The 21,520-nt window shown below is 43.6% G+C and overlaps 3 protein-coding genes and 1 pseudogene across 3 annotated transcripts; 2 read left to right on the forward strand and 2 right to left on the reverse strand.

Moving 5' to 3' along the window:
• The first annotated feature begins 947 nt into the window (after positions 1 to 947).
• LOC139547941 (dual specificity protein phosphatase 14-like) lies at positions 948 to 4,642 on the forward strand (annotated as a pseudogene).
• On the reverse strand, positions 4,288 to 7,375 carry LOC139547942 (DNA-directed RNA polymerase II subunit RPB4). Its single transcript, XM_071357157.1, has 4 exons — positions 6,462 to 7,375; positions 5,796 to 5,976; positions 5,583 to 5,678; positions 4,288 to 4,651 (listed from the first exon to the last, which is right to left on the reverse strand). The coding sequence occupies exons 1-4, from the start codon at positions 6,535 to 6,537 to the stop codon at positions 4,573 to 4,575; spliced, it is 432 nt and encodes a 143-aa protein (XP_071213258.1). The 5' UTR covers positions 6,538 to 7,375; the 3' UTR covers positions 4,288 to 4,572.
• On the forward strand, positions 7,332 to 13,334 carry LOC139547939 (uncharacterized). Its single transcript, XM_071357154.1, has 4 exons — positions 7,332 to 7,484; positions 9,991 to 10,918; positions 11,029 to 11,284; positions 11,540 to 13,334. Exons 2-4 carry the CDS (start codon positions 10,020 to 10,022, stop codon positions 11,774 to 11,776), a joined length of 1,392 nt encoding a protein of 463 aa, XP_071213255.1. The 5' UTR covers positions 7,332 to 7,484; positions 9,991 to 10,019; the 3' UTR covers positions 11,777 to 13,334.
• Positions 13,051 to 20,740, reverse strand: LOC139547940 (PHD finger protein 13-like). Its single transcript, XM_071357155.1, has 4 exons — positions 20,238 to 20,740; positions 16,825 to 16,911; positions 14,837 to 15,746; positions 13,051 to 14,565 (listed from the first exon to the last, which is right to left on the reverse strand). The coding sequence occupies exons 1-4, from the start codon at positions 20,247 to 20,249 to the stop codon at positions 14,336 to 14,338; spliced, it is 1,239 nt and encodes a 412-aa protein (XP_071213256.1). The 5' UTR covers positions 20,250 to 20,740; the 3' UTR covers positions 13,051 to 14,335.
• Positions 20,741 to 21,520: the final 780 nt, after the last annotated feature.

Genomic DNA, 21,520 nt, shown 5'->3' on the forward strand with positions numbered 1-21,520 from the left:
GAAGGAGTGTTGTATGGCATGGAAGCTCATCTGGAGGTTTGTTAACACAGTGTCCAAAGAAGGGCCAGAAGTATACAAAATGGTGTCGTCTTTAAAATACATAATTAATTTCTTCAAGCCACACCTCGCCACACCCACCAAAAGGGAGCAAACGTACCTCAAAGTCTGTTCAAGAACGTACAACTACAGTTCATCCATGTAGTTTATGGGCCTAGCTACATTTCTTATTCCCCCCTCTATACGCCACTTCCGGTTGAACATGCAACAAGGGAGTTTGTTGTTTTGAAAAGTTTGTGACAAAGTTCGCTGTTTTGGAAAGTTTTGAAAGTCTGGTTAATAGAAAGCTACATTTTGAGTTTGGATCCGGCGATGCGGTTGGCATCAGTTGATGGAACCGCTACTATCTGTCCAGTGATCCTGCCGACCAAGGCCGGGTCTGAGGAGTTGCTTGGTGTAGCTGCTAGCTAGCTAGCTGCCTATCAAGTGTGGTGGAATATTCTATTCAAGTGAGAGAGACTTTGTCATTTCTTCAAACAATCATCTTTATTCAATATCGACTAATTATTGCAATAATGAAACCATCGACCCAACAGTCTTGACATTTGGGCCGAGAGCCTAACTGATAATGATAAAACAGAGACCTTATATAGGACTTAAAAATGCTAAGTCAGACTGGTTTCAGCTCTCATAAGCCACCTTGGTTGTCTACACAGGATGGTGTTTCACCCCCAACCCGGCTTAGTTTCCCAGATGCCAGGTAGGTGAGACAATGAGGCATTGTTCTAAACTCTTCCAGGCTATCTCTATCTCGGGTCACACACCACATCTTGTCTATGGAATGCCAGCGTTTAGGTTTTTATCACCAATCATTGTCAGCTCAAGCCATCTCTAGCAGACTAACTGCAGGAAGCTAGAGTGGAAACCATCTCTTTACAGAAACACAGAATTAAACAGAACAGAAATGTCCTATTTGTTAAGTATTAATTGCTAACTATTAATATCAAACTAAACAGGTAAATAGGTACTTTTCCTATCACACAAGCTTGCTGGGTTTTCTTGAGGGCTTGAAAGCAGCCCGCGACACGGTTAGCCATTGTGGCTAGAACCGCGGATTGTCCCGGGCTTGTTGCTGTCTAGATCTCTGCTGTTTGTTGTTGTTTCCAGGCTTCCCTGTGATATGTCATGTCTTGAACTGCGAGAAGTAACAGGGTAACCTATGTTGTTACCATGACAAAGACCACAGGACTGGAAAACCCACCACCGGCCCAGGCCGATAGTGGTCAAGTTCCTGAGGTTCAAGGACAAGGTAGCTGTTCTGGAAAGAGCCAAGAACTTGAGAGGAATGTACATCTTCCTATACAAGGACTATCCTAAAGCTGTGCGCCAGAAGAGGAAAGAACTTATCCCAGCCAAGAAAGCTGCCAGAGTGTGTGGGGACATTGCTTACATCCGTTATGACAGGCTCATTGTCCACCCTCCCAAAAGCCTGGAAGTGATGAGAGAGCCAAGCCTATGGGTTCGTAGCTTCAACCCCGCAGCACACACACACAAACTGATTAATGGACTCCAGAAAGTATGTTTTATCTTGCTTTGTTTGCTCTTTTCCATATGATGTCTATCTTTGATAAGCTACCCAGGAAAGGGCTGATAATAGCCCATATTAATATACAGTGGAAGTCGGAAGTTTACATACACCTTAGCCAAATATATCTAAACTCAGTTTCACAATTCCTGACATTTAATCCTAGTAAAAATTACCTGTCTTAGGTCAGTTAGGATCACCAGTATATTTTAAGAATGTGAAATGTCAGAATAATAGTAGAGTGATTTATTTAAGCTTTTATTTCTTTCATCACATTCCCAGTGGGTCAGAAGTTTACATACACTCAATTAGTATTTGGTAGCATTGCTTTTAAATTGTTTAACTTGGGTCAAACGTTTCAGGTAGCCTTCCACAATAAGTTGGGTGAATTTTGTCCCATTCCTCCTGACAGAGCTGGTGTAACTGAGTCAGGTTTGTAGATCTCCTTGCTCGCACACACTTTTTCAGTTATGCCCACACATTTTCTATAGGATTGAGGTCAGGGCTTTGTGATGGCCACTCCAATACCTTGACTTTGTTGTCCTTAAGCCATTTTGCCACAACTTTGGAAGTATGCTTGGGGTCATTGTCCATTTGGAAGACCCATTTGCGACCAAGCTTTAACTTCCTGACTGATGTCTTGAGATGTTGCTTCATTATATCCACATAATTTTCCATCCACATGATGCCATCTATTTTGTGAAGTGCACCAGTCCCTCCTGCAGCAAAGCACCCCCACAACATGACGCAGTCACCCCTGTGCTTCACGGTTGGGATGGTGTTCTTCGGCCTGCAAGCATCCGCCTTTTTCCTCCAAACATAACAATGGTCATTATGGCCAAACAGTTCTATTTTTGTTTCATCAGACCAGAGGACATTTCTCCAAAAAGTACAATCTTTGTCCCCATGTGCAGTTGCAAACCTTAGTCTGGCTTTTTATGGCGGTTTAGGAGCAGTGGCTTCTTCCTTGCTTAGCAGTCTTTCAGGTTATGTTGATATAGGTCTCCTTTTACTTTGGATATAGATACTTTTGTACCTGTTTCCTCCAGCATCTTCACAAGGTGCTTTGCTGTTTTTCTGGGATTGATTTGCACTTTTCGCACCAAAGTACGTTCATCTCTAGGAGACAGAACGCGTCTCCTTCCTGAGCGGTATGACGGCTGCGTGGTCCCATGGTGTTTATACTTGCGTACTATTGTTTGTACAGATCAACGTGGTACCTTCAGGTGTTTGGAAATTGCTCCCAAGGATGAACCAGACTTGTGGTCTACAATTCTTTTTCTGAGGTCTTGGCTGATTTCCCCATGTTGTCAAGCAAAGAGGCAGTGAGTTTGAAGGTAGGCCTTGAAATACATCCACAGGTGCACCTCCAATTGAGTCAAATTATGTCAATTAGCCTATCAGAAGCTTCTCAAGCGATGACATAATTTTCTGGAATTTTCCAAGCTGTTTAAAGGCACAGTCAACTTACTGTATGTAAACTTCTGACCCACTGGAATTGTGATACAGTGAATTATAAGTGAAATAATCTGTCTGTGAACAATTGTTGGAAAATGACTTGTCATGCACAAAGTAGATCTCCTAACCGACTTGCCAAAACTATAGTTTGTTCACAAGAAATTTGTGGAGTGGTTGAAAAACATGTTTTAATGACTCCAACCTAAGTGTATGTAAACTTCCGACTTCAACTGTACATTGGATCTTTTCTGGTAAGTCAAATCGCAATTAAGTAAAGATATTCACGTTTGTGCTGTACTGAACTAAAGACTTGTTTGCATCTTTTTACAATTGAATCTTGTTTCTCTGTTGCAGTGAGCCAGCCAGGAAGCTGTCAATGTCCATTCCCCATGTCAGTCTCCCAGATCACCACGTCTCTGTGTAGTGTGGATGCAGTCTTCAAGCCCACCAGTATCTCCAGGAGGAACATAACTGATAGTCAGCACCACAGCAGAGCAGCCCTGTCCTCTGTACGGGGGGAGGCAGTGTCTCCAGGTACCTATCGTGAACCAGCCTCATGCCCTTTTGGCCTGCCACTTCACTGTTGTCGCAGAGTGTATCCATAACAACCAGTCAGGTAGTACACTGGTGTAGTGCACTGCAGGCTGGAGCCATACTCCTACCCTGATCATGGCTTACCAATGATGTATGAGGGGGGGGTGGGGTATCACTGCACCAGGCCCATGGGTGGGTCCTGAAATACAGACCTCACATCCGACCCAACGCTGTATTCTGGAGGCAGCTGATGGAGTATGAGAAAAGGTTCTATGGGAAGAACACTGAGGATGGCTGCTACCTCCTGCGGTGTGCTGCCTGAGGCCCTGGACGGACAAGAGGCGGCTCTTTACTGTGTGAGTGGCTTATGGGGTGTCCCCCAAATGACACCCTATTCCTTATATAGTGCACTACTTCTGCCGGGGCCTAAAGGGAATAAGCTGCCATTTGGGACAGAACGATGGCTTTCTGCAATGTCTGAGAAAGTAATGAGTGCAAGTAGACCTGACTGACATGTCCTAACTTGGAGACAATTACTGTGAAATGGTCTGTGGCTTCGCTGGGACTCTTTTCATTCAATTTTTCTCTACCAGCTATATCCAACTATGTACCGATGGCATTCATTTGAGAAAATGTTGATTGCATTTGACAAAATGAAGTGAACAACCACTTTGTATAGCAGGGAAATGAAAATAAAACAAATTGCTATGAAAAGTATTTCAGATGTTTATTTGAAAAGTATTTACATTTAGGAATGTATGTATTCATCCTAGCTTGGTATGGTCTTCAAAATGGATATAATGAATGTACATCTGTTAACCCCCCACAAAAAAAGTCTGATCTGGAGGTACCCATCCTGGGGAGAACGGTCAAAAGCAGTGCACTATTAGTGAATAGGGTGTCATTTGGTACTCAGTGTCCTTCTGGGTGAGTAGCGGAGACCAGTATATTCTGACATAATGGGTTTAGGTTAGAATAGGCCAGATGAGGAATTGTCCTCAGTACTGGAAACTTCTCTTGGTCTGAATGTCATCAAGGATTTGCTGCAGCTCCTCATCCTCAAATCGCCCCTCCACGCTGCAGAGAGAACAAACAGGTTTCAGAACAAAACAGCACAACTACTGTCACTAAATGTAACATTTATTTAACTAGGCAAGTCAGTTAAGAACAAATTCTTATTTACAATGACGGCCTACCGGGGAGCAGTGGGTTAACTGCCTTGTTCATGGGCAGAACGGCAGATTTTCACCTTGTCAGCTCTGGGATTTTATCCAGCCACCTTTCAGTTCCTGGCCAAATGCTCTAACCACTAGGCTACCTGCCACACAGTTTGGTTATACCAAACGTTTAAGCCCAATTTCCTGGTCAAGAGCCGACTGCTACCCAATCAGAGACAAGGTTTAAAGTCTGGGTTAGAGCAGGGGTTTCTAAAGTTTTTCACTCAGGCCCTCCTTCCAGCATTGGGGAACATCCCGCGCCCCCCTGCGTAAGCACCACATCTATTTCTAGGGGCACAAGCTCTGTTCATGACACAAACTGTTCACAACCCTCTTGTTGGCAGAGAGAACATGTTGAAGGTTTAAAGCTTCATTCCTGCAATTGTACACATTTTGTCATGGGGTGCAGAGAAAACGTTGCTGTTTTAAAGCTAATTTTCTTCAAATTCATTACATTTTGCCCTTTCTAATGTGTATTCATGTGATACGAGTGACTCAAACATTACAAGATATTTAGGCAAAAAAAAACGCTTTAAAAAGTTAACTGACATGGGATAGTTGATCTGGACATTCTTGACAAGTTATAAATAGCTCTCTAAGGTATGCAATGACTGACATGACAAGAGGAACTGATGATGCACTACCCAACTTCAAAATGGCACCTTGTGCACTTTCTAGAGTAAGTTGAAAACCGGACTGCCCCCCCCCCCCCTCGGCAGTTTGGGAACCACTGGTTTAGAGGGCTGACTGAGTATGGCGATAAGTGAGGAGACAGTAACAGCAGGTCTTACCTAGGGATGAGGGCTTTGGCCTCCTCCGCTGCTTCAGGACAAAGGTTGGCCAAACTGGCTAACTCAAACTTATGCAGCTTCTTCTGCAAGAGCAAGCTGTGGGATACAGGACAATAATTTCAGTCAACGAAAACATTCACCACCATATAAATGTACATTGACTTTTACAGGGTATTGACATTTATTTTTGATAGTGACAACAGTTACACTGACCTGCGAACACTGGCGATAGTTTCTCTGTTTTTGAACCGGCTGAAACGTGCAGTATAATTCAGAGTTTTCATGAAGACCTCAGATAGCTCTTGTTCGTCCTCTGCACTCTCGTTCTGCTGCTTGCGATGCTCCAGAAGCATGTGTACCTCAGAGTTTAGAAGTGTCTCCGCGTTCTCGAACTCTGAAGAACGCAGGGGAGGGGTGGGTTTTAATTAAGCCATAAGGCCTGAGGGGGTGTGGAGTATGGCCAATATACCACAGCTAAGGGCAGTAAAAACGGGTATTTTTATTGCTCTAATTACGTTGATAACCAGTTTATAATAGCAATAAGGCTCCTCTGGGTTGGTGATTTATGGCCAATATACCACGGCTAAGGGCTGTGTACAGGCACTCCGCGTTGCGTCGTGATTAAGAACAGCCCTTAGCCGTGGAATATTGGCCATTAATCACCAACCTCTCGAGGAGCCTTACTACTATTGTAAAAACTGGTTACCAACGTAATTAGAGCAGTAAAAATACCAGTGGTATACGGTCTGAAATACCAGAATTCAGGGCTCAAACCACCCAGTTTATCATTTGGAATATAGTTAGTTAGATAGCTACCTTGGTACCTTAAGTAAATCGTTATATTCAATATAGTTAACATAAATACATTTGGATACGAACCTTTGGGGAAAAGTAGCTGAGAAGCGTCCTCCTCAATATCTCCGACAGTTGTTGTTGAACCGCCACTGGACGCCATGCTGCTTGTCACACTGAATGAATTAGCCTCCCTAGCTGCGGGTACCGTTTTTTAAAAATGGATCAAAAAAGAAACAGCTGATATCCAGTTGCTTGCTCTGAACCAAAAATGCCGTATATCGGCGCCTTATAATTGTTTCGGCATTACAAAAACACTAGCACAACGAATCTCCAAATTCATCAAGGAAGGAAGCTGCTAGCTAAAAAAAAAAACTGCGTACCAATCAGCGTCTCGTCAGAAACACAAAAAAGTACTTCTGGGTCACGGAATTTCAGAGATTTTCAAAATAAAAGTCCCCCGACGTAATAGTAGAAAGGTGTCAAAAACCTGTATTTGTTCATGATATATAACAAATAATTGTCTAAACATTAACAATGACCAATATTTGTTCATATTTAAGTGACATTTGGGTTTTAAAACATGTTCAAATGTCAAATAAATGACCCCAATGCGAATCAATGTACATATATTACATATTGGTTTATAGATTAAAAACTATTCTGGGTGCCACACAGAGTATTGTAGCGAATACTCAGTAGGGTCTGTAGAATGTATGGGCTATTTTATCTCACTTGGTGCTTTCAAGACAACTTGGAACTCAGAAAAAAACGAGGTCAAACGATGACTTCAGAAAGTCGGAGCTCTAGAAAGATGGCAGAGTTTCCGACTTGGAATTCCGAGTTGAAAGACCTCTCAAAACAATTTTTCCCAATCGGAGCTCGTTTTTTTCCGAGTTCCCAGTTGTCGTTAAGGCGACAACTGACACTAGACAAGTTCGATACACAAAAACACAGACACACACACACACACACACAGCAGCAGCAAGCCAACAGGATGAATCTGACGTGCTCGTCATGAGATAGTGAGTCACGTAGTAGATATTCAATTCCACCTTAGAACCAGTTTCACTTTCATACACAGCTCGAGACTAGACAGAACTTCATCTGGTAAGCGAAACAAATATTTTACGCAATACCATTATTGCCTGTAATTTAATAGAAAATTAGAGTAGGACAATGATGTCCTCAGTTTATACGACCATATAGCCTATTGACATAGGTCTGCTGTATTCTTTCTAAAACTATTCGTTTGAAACGGCCAAAAACCTAAAAGGGTTCTTCGGCTGTCCCCATATGAGAACCTTTTTGGTTCCAGGTAGAACCCCGTTGGGTTGTATGTAGAACCCTTTCCACAGAGGGTTCTACATGGAACCCAAAAGAGTTCTACTTGAAACCAAAAAGAGTTCTCCTATGGGGACAGCGGAAGAACCCTTTTTTCTAATAGTGTAGGATTGCAGAAAATTTGCTTCTGGACCAGGGTCAGGAATATAAATATATAAGTATGTGAAGGGTGTGTATGGACAGTATGTGAATAGAAAATGTGTGTACAGCAGTAGATGTATAGGATGAGCCATAGAATACATTACAGTTGAAGTCGGAAGTTTACATACACCTTAGCAAAGTACATTTAAACTCAGTTTCTCACAATTCCTAACGTTTAATCTTAGTAAAAATTACCTGTTTTAGGTCAGTTAGGATCACCACTTTATTTTAAGAATGTGAAATGTCAGAATAATAGTAGAGAGTGATTTATTTCAGCTTTTATTTCTTTCATCACATTACCAGTGGGTCAGAAGTTTGCATACACTCAATTAGTATTTGGTAGCATTGCCTTCAAATTGTTTAACTTGGGTCAAACGTTTCAGGTAGCCTTCCACAAGCTTTCCACAATAAGTTGGGGGAATTTTGTCCCATTCCTCCTGACAGAGCTGGTGTAACTGTATCTGGTTTGTAGGCCTCCTTACTCACACACGCTTTTTCAGTTCTGCCCACAAATGTTCTATAGGGTTGAGGTCAGGGCTTTGTGATGGCCACTCCAATACCTTGACTTTGTTGTCCTTAAGCCATTTTGCCACAACTTTGGAAGTATGCTTGGGGTCATTGTCCATTTGGAAGACCCATTTGCAACCAAGCTTTAACTTCCTGACTGATGTCTTGAGATGTTGCTTCAATATATCCACATAATCTATTTTGTGAAGTGCACCAGTCCCTCCTGCAGCAAAGCACCCCCACAACATGATGCTGCCACCACCGTGCTTCACGACTTTCTGTACCCGCAGTCATTGGTGTCGGGTAAGGTGGAGGTGATCCTTAACCATTCTCTCAAAGCACTTCATGATGACAGAAGTGAGTGCTAAGGGGCGATAGTAATTTAGTTCAGTTACCTTCACTTTCTTGGGTACAGGAACAATGGTGGACATCTTGAAGCAAGCTGGGACAACATACTGGGATAAGGAGAGATTTAATATGTCCGTAAACACTCCAGCCAGCTGGTCTGCACATGCTATGATGATGCGGCACACAGTCCTTGTGAGCGGCGTGGCCTCACATCGGCGCCTCAGTGTTGTTTTCGTCGAAGTGGGCAATGAAAGTGTTTAGCTTGTCCGGGAGCGAAGCGTCACTGTCCCCGACTTGGCTGGCTTTCCCTACCACATGCATCTCTTGTCCGAGCCGTTGAATTGCGACTCCACTTTTTCCATGTACTGTCGTTTTGCCTCATTGATTGCCTTACGGAGGTCATAGCCTGTTTGTTTGTACATGTCCATGTCCCCAGTCACCTTTCCGTGGTTAAATACAGAGGTTTGTGCTTTCAGTTTTGTGCGAATGCTGCCATCTATCCATGATTTTTGGTTTGAATAAGTTCTAATCATCACAGTAGGACAGAACATTTCCCTGTTCGAGTGATCAAAATAGTCTTGAAGCTTCCTGCTTAAGTTTCTGCCTTTAGGCGGGGAGGAGCAGCATGGAGGTGTGATCTGATTTGCCAAAGGGAGGGCGGGGGAGGGCCTTGTAGCCGCCCCGGAAGGGAAAGTAACAATGGTCAAGCATGTTCTCCCCGCGTGTAGCACAGAAGATTTTCCTCAGATTTTCTTTATTAACGTCCCCAGCTACAATAAATGCGGCCTCGGATATGCTGTTTGTAGTTTGCACAAAGTCAAGTGTAGTTCCTTGAGAGCCATCACAATGTCGGGCTTGGGGGGGGGATATACACGACAATAACCGAAGAAAATTCTCTCGGGAGGTAATGCAGTGGGCATTTGATGTAAGATGTTGAGTGGATGGCTGAGCTGAGCTAGTCTGGAGAAAGAGAGAGTTGAGCTGACCAACAGCTCACACGGTTGTGTGTGTGGTAGCCAGCCTAATGCCGCGTTCATGTCGGGAACTCTTAAATACGACCCACTTACTAGGAAACATGGGTATGATCTCTGGACCCTGATCTTTCCCACATGCTGAACTCAGACTTCATACACCACTGAAAATTGCAACAAACATGGCAATTTATTACAAACAGTAAACCATGCCACACACAGCATGTCCAGCTCTAGGAATAGGACATAGAAATGGTTTACATGCCACAGTATCTTACCTCCTCTTTTTTGTATTGAATTTACAGAATACTAACTTCTTGAAACTCACGGAACCATGAGTCCCAGAAATACAAGCAAAAATGTCTCTCACGTTGACAGCTCAGCCTTAAAGAGCCCACCGAAACAAAGGCATATCAACAAAGGTTCCACCCTAAATCCCTCTAATGGCTCAGGGGACTCAGGAACCAGCAGAGCGACGGCCAGCCAGGCCAGGGAAGCAGGAGCAAACACAGACACACGTTATGCCAAGAAGAACATCCCTACTGTCAGATATCATCCTGACATCGCACAGAAGAGACCTGAGGCCCATCAGCATAGTCATAGCCCTGACAAGAGCAGCCAGGTCAGGGGTAAGCCTGTGGTCTCTCCCCCCAGGACCAATCAGGATCAAATAAAATTGAATAAAATCAGCAGAGCCACGGCCAGCCAGGCCAGGGGAGCAGGAGAAAAGACCACAGACACACGTTACGCCAAAAGGAACATCCCTACTGTCAGATATCATCCTGACATCGCAGAGAAGAGAGCTGAGGCAGAGAAGAGAGCTGAGGCAGAGAAGAGAGCTGAGGCCCATCAGCATAGTCATAGCCCTGACAAGAGCAGCCAGGTCAGGGGTAAGCCTGTGGTCTCTCCCCCCAGGACCAACCAAGTTGGGGGGAGCTCCATGGTCTCTCCCCTCAGGCCCAAAGCACTGCCCCTGGGGTTAGGTCAGAAAGTAGAGGTGGAGGCGGTGGAGCTCCAGACCCGGGGCCAGAGAGAGAACCCCAGCTGGTTCTCCTGGCGTCAGAGCCGAATCACAGCGTCGGTCGCTCACCGACTCGCCCATAGCCGCTTCGTTACTGGCCAGAGCATGACCCCGCCGGCTTCCTACCTGGCCGCCATCACAGGCCGCGGTCCCAACGTCAAGACCCGCGCCATGACCTGGGGCATTGAGCGGGAAGCCGAGGCCGTGCGGAGGTACCATCTATGCATTTACTTTAATTGTTCTGCGATTGTTTTTAAATGTTGTATTAAATGTTGTATTCTGTGGCTGTAATGAAGTACAATCTCATCTCATTTTATCTCAGATATCAGAGCCTGAAGAGCAAGTCCCTGGGCCGGGAGGTGAGGGTGCAGGAGTGTGGCTTGTTCATCGACCCCCAGCGCCCCTGGCTAGCAGGCAGTCCTGATGGCATCGTAGAGGACCAAAGCACCGGCCAACGGCTGCTCTGCCTAGAGGTCAAGTGTCCCTACAAGCACCGTCAGAACACTGTAGCCCAGGCCTGTAGAGAGGACCCAGCCTTCTGCCTGATAATACAGGACCAGGGGGAGGAGGGGGAACAGGTTAGTTAAGACATGTTGTTTGTTGTATCATTGTACCCCCTGACTTGGGCTATACCAAGCTTTATTTAATTTTTGTTCAAGCATACTATCATAATAAAGGCATTTTAATTATATGAAGAGTGCCTTGTCTTGGTCTCCCTTGTTTTTGATGACCAGTTAGTGACCAACACCTTAACCAAAGAGCACCTTCAATCTATAAAGATCTACCTACTAGTGTATTCTAGCAGCACTTCCCAATTTTTCATTTCTTTACAGGTGAGGTACCATCTGAAGCCAGACCACAGCTATTTCACCCAGATCCAGTGCCAGCTGGCGGTGACAGGGTTAACCCAGGCTGACCTAGTGGTGTTCACCCTGAAGGAAACAGCCATTGTCCCGGTGACCTTTGACCCTGTGTTCTGGGATGACACCCTGGCCAAGCTGGAGATGTTCTACACCGATGCTGTCCTGCCCTACATCAGAGACTTACCAGATATGAGGCCGGAGGAGTAGCTAGCATGCTACTCCTCCGGAGTAGCTAGCTTGTTCAGGATGTGACTAGCTGGTTCAGGATGTCAGATATGGAAGTCCTGAGACAAACTGTAGTTGTGTCTGTGTTAAAGGACTGGTCTGGGTTGTGTCTGTGGTAAAGGACTGGTCTGGGTTGTGTCTGTGGTAAAGGACTGGTCTGGGTTGTGTCTGTGGTAAAAGGCTATGGCGACTGCAGGCTTGGAGACTTTAACCTATTACTTTACGGTCAAATATTTGAATGTAAATAAACCATGCCTGCCTTACATCTCAGATACATGAAGCTGATTTCATGTGAGCAGAGATCAACCTATTACTGAACAAAAATATAAACACAACATGCAACAATTTTAAAATATTTGACTGATTTTAAAGAAGGAAATCTGTCACTTTAAATAAATGAAAAGGGCCTAATCTATGGATTTAACATGACTGGGCAGGGGCACAGGCCCACCCACTTGGGAGCCAGGTCCACCCACTGGGCTGGTGTGGTTACACGTGGTCTGCAGTTGAGGCCAGTTGGACATACTGCCAAATTATCTAAAATGACGTTGGAGGCGGCTTATGGTAGATAAATGAACATGAATTTCTCTGGCAACAGCACGCTCCCTCAAAACATGATACAGCTATGACATTGTGTTGTGTGACAAACCTCACATTTTAGAGTGGTCTTTTATTGTCCCCAGCACCTAGTGCACCTGTGTAATGATCATGCTGTTTAATCAGCTTCTTGATATGCCACACTTTTCAGGTGGATGGATTATCTTGGCAAAGGAGAAATGCTAACCAACAGGGATATGAACAAATTTGAGAGAAATAAGCTTTTTGTGCTTATGGAAAGTTTCTGGGATATTTTATTGAATCTCATGAAACCAACACTTCACATGTTGCGTTTATATTTTTGTTCAGTATATATGATCAACAGTAGTGTGGCAGCTGACAGGAAGTTGTGCTGGAGATCGGTTGTTTAAATAGGCACTGGAAGAATACTTGCTTTATAATGGTGATGCTTTTTAAATGTATTTAACCTTTATTCAACTAGGCAAGTCAGTTAAGAACAAATTCTTACTTACAATAACGGCCTACCCTGTACCAATTGTGCCACCCTATGGGACTCCCAATCACAGCTGGATGTGATGCAGCCTGGATTCGAACCAGGGACTGCAGTGATGCCTCTTGCCATATCTGGTCTGGTGACTGATGTTGTGTACAATATACTAAATAATATGTAAACAGTATAGAACACAGATGAGACTGAGTTAGTCCTTTACCTTTATTACTGCATGTGTCAGATATAAGATATAATAAACAACTCTAAAAAGCAAACTATTTACATCTTACTAAAGGTTTACCATCTGATATACACCGAGTGTGACAATCTTATACATCAAATGGCAACAACTGTGGAAATAACTGAAAATGCATATTTAGAGAAAGTAGTCCCCAGAAACCTGTCTATGGGTCTCAAATGGCACCCTATTCCCTACATAGTATTGTACTAAGTAGTGAATTGAACATACTAGTGTAGATGAGCCAAGGCAAGCCCTTAGGTTCAGTGATGCACAAATGAAGAGATGGGTGGAAGGAGGGAGTAATTAAGGGAGGGAGGAAGGTATGGGTGGGTGGCAGAATAGAGGGGTGGGGGTAAATGAGATTAGCATGTGAGAAGATGTTATGTTCTCACCACAACAATAACAGCAGACCGTTACCAAACACATTCCTCTTTCACCCCTGTCCTCACGCCATTCCCCCAATCCCTCTTTCTCACTCTCCTGTAGCCTCTCATTCCTTCCTGAGTAGACATGATTGTCTGTGAATGCATGGACATTGTACTGTTCTGGGGAGAGTGATAGGATCTTACAATGCCTGGATAAGTATCAGCTAGCCACATATGTTATAACAATCTGGTGCCCAACGGCACAGTTGTGGCACGCAACCATTGGTTGATGAATGTAACATCTGAGCAGGTGAACAACCATAGACTCATGGCTTGGTTGCTGATGGCAGTGTCCTGGGTCGTGTTCATTAGGCACAAAATGGAAGAAAAAGGACCGAAACATGGAGGACTACCTGGACTTGTCCAATAACAGAAGTTAATTTACTTTTTTTGTGTCTTACTGAACACAACCCTGGTGGCGGTTTTTGCAGATTGACAAAATGGACCAGCATAGAACTTAGAACTTGATGCTCACTAGTGGTCAACGTCCCAAATGGCACCCTACATAGGGCTCTGGTCAAAAGTAGTTCACTATATAGGATACCTAAGTCAGTTGCGCAACTGAATGCATTCAACCGAAATGTGTCTTCAGCATTTAACCCAACCCCTCTGAATCAGAGAGGTGCGGGAGGCTGCCTTAATCGACATCAACAGCGCCCGGGAAGCAGTTGTTGTTTGGGGTTGCTACATAGCTCAAGGGCAGAACAGCAGATTTTTCCACCTTGGGGATTCAAACCAGTGACCTTTCGGTTACTGGCCCAATGCTCTTAACCACTAGAGCTACCTACTGCCAATTGGGACGCAGACAATGAACCAGCTGGTGCTCTCTAGTCGCTGAAGCGTTTGCGGGGGGCGATCCGCGCCCGGTTGGAGCGTCTGATGTTGGTCTTGGTATCTCGGCAGGGCTGGCAGATGAAGACTTCAGGAACATGGGTGCGGCGGATCTTAGCGCAGGACAGGTGCACCCAGGTGCCACACTCACTACACTCTATCATGGGCCGACCCGCAAATGGCTTCAGGCAGAAACAGGTGATCAGGTCCCACGAGTCGTCCTCATCTGAGAAGAGAGAAATCGAAGAGAGACGTTATATTAAACACAGTCTCTGTTTTAAACGATCAATGATGGTTGTAGATGGTGATAAGGTAATGAGTGAGCTGTGTCCAAAACTGCACCCTGTTCCCTATTACTTTTGACCAGAGCCCTACTAGGGTCCTGGTCAAAAGTAGTTCACTATATAGGGAAAATGGGCCCTGGTCAAAATGTATGCAAGAGGAGAGTGTGTCATTTGGGATGCTTCTTTAGTCTCAGGTGGGGTTCCTCTACTCACCCTCCATCTTGCGGTTGTCTGCAGACGTGTCCTCTCCATCGCTCCCTCCCTGGTCTGTCTGGTAGTTGCTCCCTCCATGGTCCCGGTCCTGGTCGGAGCTGCTGCCCTCCTCTGTGTGGTAGCCTGTCTCTTGGTCTTCAGCTAGCTGACCTCTCAACCTCCTGTCCATCACCATCCTCAGGATATCTGACCTCTGACCCCTGTCTATGCCTCCTTCACTCCCAGACCCCTCCCAGCTCTCCCGCGACCTCTTCTCTTCCTTTCTTCTCTTTTTTTCTCTGTCTCCCAGCCTGTGAGGACTGCTCCTCTCCGTCTCATAGCTTGCCATTGTCATGTCAACTGGCTGCTCTGTCACTTCCTGTTCTTCACTTCCTTTCTTCTGAGGGGTTGTAGCGTCGCTCTTCTTCCCAGCCGACCCGTTGGGGTCTGGTGTGTCTGTCTGACCGTTGTTGGTCTTGTTCCTGTGGTCAGACAGAGAGCTGCTGGGGGTGGCTTCAGGGAAGAGTTGAGTCAGGGAAGATTGGGGAAGTTTACAGTCATGGTCACGTTTGGGATCTGTCAGAGGATGTGTTTTGTTGTCAGTAGGACAGCTGTTGTGGTTGGTCCATCCAGACTGGGGCTGGTGCTGCTCATGGATCTCTGGCGTTCTGCTGACCGTTGATCTAGGGGCAGCATGTTTCGTATTGGGAGACTTCTTGGCACTTCCTCCTCTAGGCTTCTTCTCCCCCTGACCAGGCCCGACTGGCTTCCTGTCTGACCTCCTCTTCACCTCCTTCCCTTCCTCCTTCTGGCTCTGAGCAGAGGAGCCACAGTCTGAGGTAGGAGAGGACTGGTAGGCCCATGGACTGGTACTGTGGCTGGTGCTGCAGGGGTTGCTGTCCCTGGGCTTGCTCTCACTACACCACCACTCCTACAGGGGGATACATCACCATGGAAATACAACAGCAGAACTGAAGACATCATTCAACAGGAATATACTGAACAAAAATATAAAAACGGAACATGCAACAATTTAAACATTTTACTGAGTTACAGTTCATATAAGGAAATCAGTCAATTGAAATAAATTCATTAGGCTATAATCTATGAATTTCACATGACTGGGAATACAGATATGCATCTGTTGGTCACAGATACCTTAAAAAAAGGTAGGGGTGTGGATCAGAAAACCAGCTAGTATCTGGTGTGACCACCATTTGCCTCATGCAGTGAGACACTTCTCCTTCGCATAGAGTTGATCAGGCTGTTGATTGTGGCCCATGGAATGTTGTCCCACTCCTCTTCAATGGCTGTGTGAAGTTGCTGGATATTGGTGGGAACTGGAACACACTGTCATACACGTTGACCCAGATCATCCAAAACGTGATCAATGGGTGAGAATGCTGACCATGGAAGAACTGGGACATTTTCAGCTTCCAGTAATTGTGTACAGATCCCTACGACATGGGGCTGTGCATTTATCATGCTGAAACAGGAGGTGATGGCGCCGGTTGGACTTACTGCCAAATTGCCTAAAACAACGTTGGAGGCGGCTTATGGTAGAGAAATGAACATTGAATTCTCTGGTAACAGCTCTGTTGGACATTCCTGCAGTCAGCATGCCAATTGCATGCTCCCTCAAAACTTGAGATGTGTGGCATTGTGTTGTATGACAAAACTGCTCATTTTAGAGTGGCCTTTCATTGTCTCCAGCACAAGGTGCAACAGTGTAATGATCATGCTGTTTAATCAGCTTCTTGATATGCCACACCTGTCAAGTGGATTGGATTATCTTGGCAAAGGAGAAATGCTCACTAACAGGGATGTAAACAAATTTGTGTACAACATTTTGAGGATCTTTTATTTCAGCTATGAATCATGGCACCAACACTTTACATGTTGCGTTTATATATTTTTTCAATGTAGAAACAATAAGACATCAATTTGGTGTTAATAAGCTACATCTCAGTCTTAATTGAACAGGGGAAAACTGTGTTTTACCAACCTACCTCTGTTTGATAGGGGATGTATCCAGCGTAGGCCAACACAAAGGTGCAAAACTGGTTGAAGTCTTCCACAGTGCGTTTTCTCTTTCTCTGCGGAATCAAACAAACACCTTGTTATTATAGACCATTAATAACCACATAGCATGTGCCGAGTACCTCCAATCCATGCAACTGACCCATAGCACCGGGTAGGCAGTGTGCACATTTGAGACCATTCCATTGGTCTTGAAAGCAAACTCCGTCTACTCGGTGCACCCAGCGAGCTGAAACAAACGCACCTAAGTGCAATAGTAAACTGCCATGAGCCAAAGTGCGGGAGGCGCTGTCACACCGACCAACCAACCAGTTGTAGGCTAGCCTACACTTCGTTCGGTCGACAACATCAAGACAGTTATAACAGACAAACCCGCTGTGTGAAAGCAGGCATCATAGTAATGATACAACGATTGCCAACTGATTTAGAATGTCAGGGCCCACGCCTTTTGAAATGTAAACGTTATTAACCTGGATAGATGGTGGGACTGACCCGGTGTGGCCAAGAGAGAATCCTATACTGGAAAAACAGCTATATATCCTAGAGGTGATCAAGCTCAACCAAAACTAGAAAAGTACATTACCTGAAGAAAATGTGGTGTGCTTGTTTTAAAGTATTTGTGGTTGTGAAATAAGTTATAGTAATGGTAGTGAATGGTTATAGTTAAAAATGTAGGTAGATGGAAAGATTGATTGAAAGGATAAGATATGATAGCCTGAACATGTGAAAGTTGGTTTGGCGGCTTGATCGGTTAAAGAATGACTGTTTGTGGGATAGTTTACGCTAATTTATGCAAATGTTTATAGCTAATCAAGATTTTTTATTTATTAAATGAGGATAGCTTGAACATTATAAAGTTGGTTTGGCGTGTCTAGCTTGAATGGTTCAAGAGTTGCTGTTGGTGAGTTATTTTATGCTAATTTATAGACAAAGAATTTTAAAATTAGGATAGCCTGAACATTTTAAAGTTGGTCTTTAGGAGCAGGACCATTTTGAATAGCTACCTCTGTAGTCCTATGGTTCTCATTCAAACCCGTGTTAAATTATGCAAATCTTAAATGGTTATAGGTGAAAAAGTATCAATATGAAATTAAAAAAGTAATATGTTTAGGAAGGTCATAAAAAACATTTATTTCAAAAGAACAGAATAGCATGTTTTAAGTTGTATTTATCTGTGCTTTATAGCAGAGGCTATGAAATCAACTTGTTCATTTAGCAGACTTATATTCCCTTGCCCTACCACAGTCAAAACATTTTACAGTAAAAATGTCATGGAAACAAGAGAGGATATTTATTGCTGATTGTCGCCAGTACTCACATGAGGAACGCACCGGTATGGAGCCTCAGTTATTCTAGGAAAAAGTCATACTTTGAAACAGACAATCTGCCAATTTGTAGAGTTGTTTGGCAAAAATAGGTTAATTAAAAACCTTGAAATCTGCTCTTTCCGACAGGGTATAGCAATCAAAACGACTGGCCTGCATGGACCTCTGTAGACTGAAATGGAAGTGCTATTTCATAAGCCCCGGTCCCTTCTTTTCCAATGCATTGGTGCATTTGTCATCGCATAATGCGCTGGTCATCAGCCTCTTCATAATCAATTGATAACATTGTCACCCATCAGACTATTGGCAATTTAATATTTATTATAATATGTTTGAAATTAGTTTCAATATAATTTAGGTGAACTGTTGTCTTAGTCAGAAAATACACTATAATCTTATTTTAGTATTTACACGTTTGGATCAATCAATACATTCTGTCTAATTACAATTTACATTTGGTGTCCTGAGGTTTCTTGACACATTTTAACTAAATACATGCATTCATTTAGCAATGTATTGTTTATTATGGAATATTTACACAGTTGAAATAACTGATTCAATACCATTCTAGTAGTTATGGATTTCCGGCGTGCTGACTTAATAATATATATTTTATTTTACTAGGCAAGTCAGTTAAGAACAAAATCTTATTTTCAAAGATGGCCTGGGGTTAACTGCCTTTGTTCGGGGGCAGAATGACAGTTTAAAACCTTGTCAGCTTGGGGATTCGATCTCGCAACCTTTCGGTTACTAGTCCAATGCCACCAGGCTACCTCCAGCCCCTTAGCAGTTTAAGCGCTAGAGCGAGTGGAATAATAATAATAACAATATAAGTATATAAGACATCTAGAGTTGTGCTTTGAAAGAACCCACAACTTTAGGCTAAGATTATTTTGACAAACTTTCAAAAGGCCTGACACTGGAATGACAAAATGGACAGCCCTTCAAAAACGTGTAGCCAAACAGCCTACAACGCATGAAAATGTAGCCTAGCCCAAGAAAGTCTCGCGAATATTGCATAGACAGACAGACCTGTGTTGATATACATAGGCTATTGCAACACTGTCGCAACTCGATTGGACATCATGTATAACTTAATAGCAACATTGTATCGGAGTGTGTAAAGCCGGGGCTAATGGGGGAGGGGAGTAAACGAGGGCTGAAACAGACTGTAGGTGCACCTAGAACAGAAACACTGACAACGAAGCCGGTCTCGGTTGTTTCTCGGCGCGCCAACGGTAGACTAGTCGTCATTTCAACAAGACAACTGTTCGTGTATAGGCTGGCTAGCAGTATTGTCATTATCATCCCATCCGAGATTTGACAGTCAGGAAAAAAAATCAACTTCATGTCTGTCTCTACACCGGGGTCGTCTGCATAGGAAGTGATCAACGCATAACGAGACAAACACTGATCCCAAAATCAATCAAATAATCCTCTACTGTCCTTAAAAGTAATTGTATCTAAAGATGGCGACGAAGATGTAATTTCATCGTAACATGATTGCTGGGCGGTCACCAGAGAAACATGACAGTGGGTTAGACTGTTGAAGTAGGCTAGTAAAATGTAACCTTCACTTCACCAAATAGTTTCTCTAAATTAGAGAGCTTAATCAGATGGCATCCTAGTCTACTCAAGGATCTAATTTTTCATTAACATAAAGTTGCGATTGTAAATCAATGAGCGGAGTGCCAAATATTTCAGCGACACAATAGAATTCCTCCTGACATGGCTTCTGTAGTCTAGCCTAGGCTACACACACTCGATGCTGCGCAGGAAAAAAATAAGTTGTGTCAACGTTTTCTGGACACCCAATAAACTAGTGGTCACGTTTCACACGAAATGCAAATAAAAGAGCATCCATCGTCGTCGATGTTTTTTCACTACCATCATTTAAAGGTGTTTGATTCATTAGGCTACGCGGAAAGAACGTTGTCGTATCCAAGTCGCGCGCCCTGGACACGCCAGAACAAGCTTGCAACCTACACGGAAACTTGTTTGTTCTTACCACTTCGGAAAACATTTACCAACAATGTAGGCTAATAAACCATACATACCTGGGTTAACATTGTTGTATGTCTCTGCAAACAAAATGCTGAGGGTGAGGTCTTGTTCTCCTTGCTCGGCTGTAGCCTTGTCCTGATCTTCAATCGACGAAATTAGGTATTTTAGGATAACAAATCTCGATGTTCTAGTTACAACAACACGTTCGTTACAACAGACAACATTTAGCTACTAGACATTCTAGCAATGTCAGCAACGATGTTGTTTGATTCACAAAATGTTTAATGATAAACCAGCGGTCTGAGAATGCAGACTAAGAGCGAAAATGTACTGTTCTTTGGTAGTCTCTCTACGAACAATTGTCTTTGTCGCTGCCGGGCAAGCTGTCCTATGATATAAAAAGCAACGAAAAGTACACTGACTCGTGACGGTGGGAGATCCGCGAAACGATCACATTCTATTAGTGACATCAGTCCCCGGAGCAGGACAGGACCGCTTTAACTCAAAAGAGGAGGGTAACTCCCGTTTCCTAGATGGTTGAACGAATACTGTCTAAAATAACTATTGGAGTACAAAAAATATGCGTTATAAATTGTAGCACAATATTATAATACTATAACACATTTGCATGACGCAACTAAAAACAAAACTTACTACATATAGCGTATCCTTTGTGGAACACCCCTGTCCAGTCAGATGGTTGAGTCCGTCCGTCATCTAGTAAGACACTGAACAGTAGGATATATTATCATATCTCCCGCGAAAAGTCGGCAACTGATCATGAAGCACAGGTGCCCTCATTCAATTTGAACTGATTTGAAGTTGCATTTTTTTAACTTTGAGAAAGTAACTGTGAGCCATGTAAAATCATAATTTCATTATGTTTATGTCAAATGGTTAGCCTTCTGCGCAAGTATTTACAAATATTTCAAAATTACAACATGGTGTTTGGCTAGTCAAGCCTACTCTGGCACAAAAACATTCCATAGTCTACCAGTAGAGGGTGTTGTAACACTTGTTACCTGGGACAGTAGCCTCTCACTCTCACTTTTAAAATAGTGAAGGCAGGCCCAGTCCACTTACACTGAAAATAAAGACAGAAAACCTGCACACAGAAAAATGCCATTCCAGAGTTCTTTAATAGATCCTGCCCGCAATAGATGACATGTCAACTGCCTTGGTCAGGTGATCAGACATGTCCAGAAACAACCAAGGCAAGTCTGTGGGTCAGAAGACTCAGAAAGCTCTACTGTTACTTTGAACCCAAATAGCATTCTTGAGAATAGAAAATGTTTTAAATAAATATATAACATAAAATGTGATAAAATGAATAAAT

Source organism: Salvelinus alpinus, chromosome 21, assembly GCF_045679555.1.
Source record: "Salvelinus alpinus chromosome 21, SLU_Salpinus.1, whole genome shotgun sequence".
NCBI classification, from domain to species: Eukaryota; Metazoa; Chordata; class Actinopteri; order Salmoniformes; family Salmonidae; genus Salvelinus; species Salvelinus alpinus.

Excerpts from the sequence above, each read along its gene's own strand:
- LOC139547942 (XM_071357157.1), bottom strand. The coding sequence starts at position 6,537 with ATGGCGTCCAGTGGCGGTTCAACAACAACTGTCGGAGATATTGAGGAG. Across the intron at positions 5,977-6,461 it reads TCAGCTACTTTTCCCCAAAG|AGTTCGAGAACGCGGAGACA; the intron begins GTTCGTATCCAA and ends TGCGTTCTTCAG. Across the intron at positions 5,679-5,795 it reads ACTATCGCCAGTGTTCGCAG|CTTGCTCTTGCAGAAGAAGC; the intron begins GTCAGTGTAACT and ends TGTATCCCACAG.
- LOC139547939 (XM_071357154.1), top strand. The coding sequence starts at position 10,020 with ATGAGTCCCAGAAATACAAGCAAAAATGTCTCTCACGTTGACAGCTCA. Across the intron at positions 10,919-11,028 it reads GAAGCCGAGGCCGTGCGGAG|ATATCAGAGCCTGAAGAGCA; the intron begins GTACCATCTATG and ends ATTTTATCTCAG. Across the intron at positions 11,285-11,539 it reads AGGGGGAGGAGGGGGAACAG|GTGAGGTACCATCTGAAGCC; the intron begins GTTAGTTAAGAC and ends ATTTCTTTACAG.
- LOC139547940 (XM_071357155.1), bottom strand. Across the intron at positions 15,747-16,824 it reads ACATCCCCTATCAAACAGAG|GAGTGGTGGTGTAGTGAGAG; the intron begins GTAGGTTGGTAA and ends ATCCCCCTGTAG. Across the intron at positions 14,566-14,836 it reads AGACAACCGCAAGATGGAGG|ATGAGGACGACTCGTGGGAC; the intron begins GTGAGTAGAGGA and ends CTCTCTTCTCAG.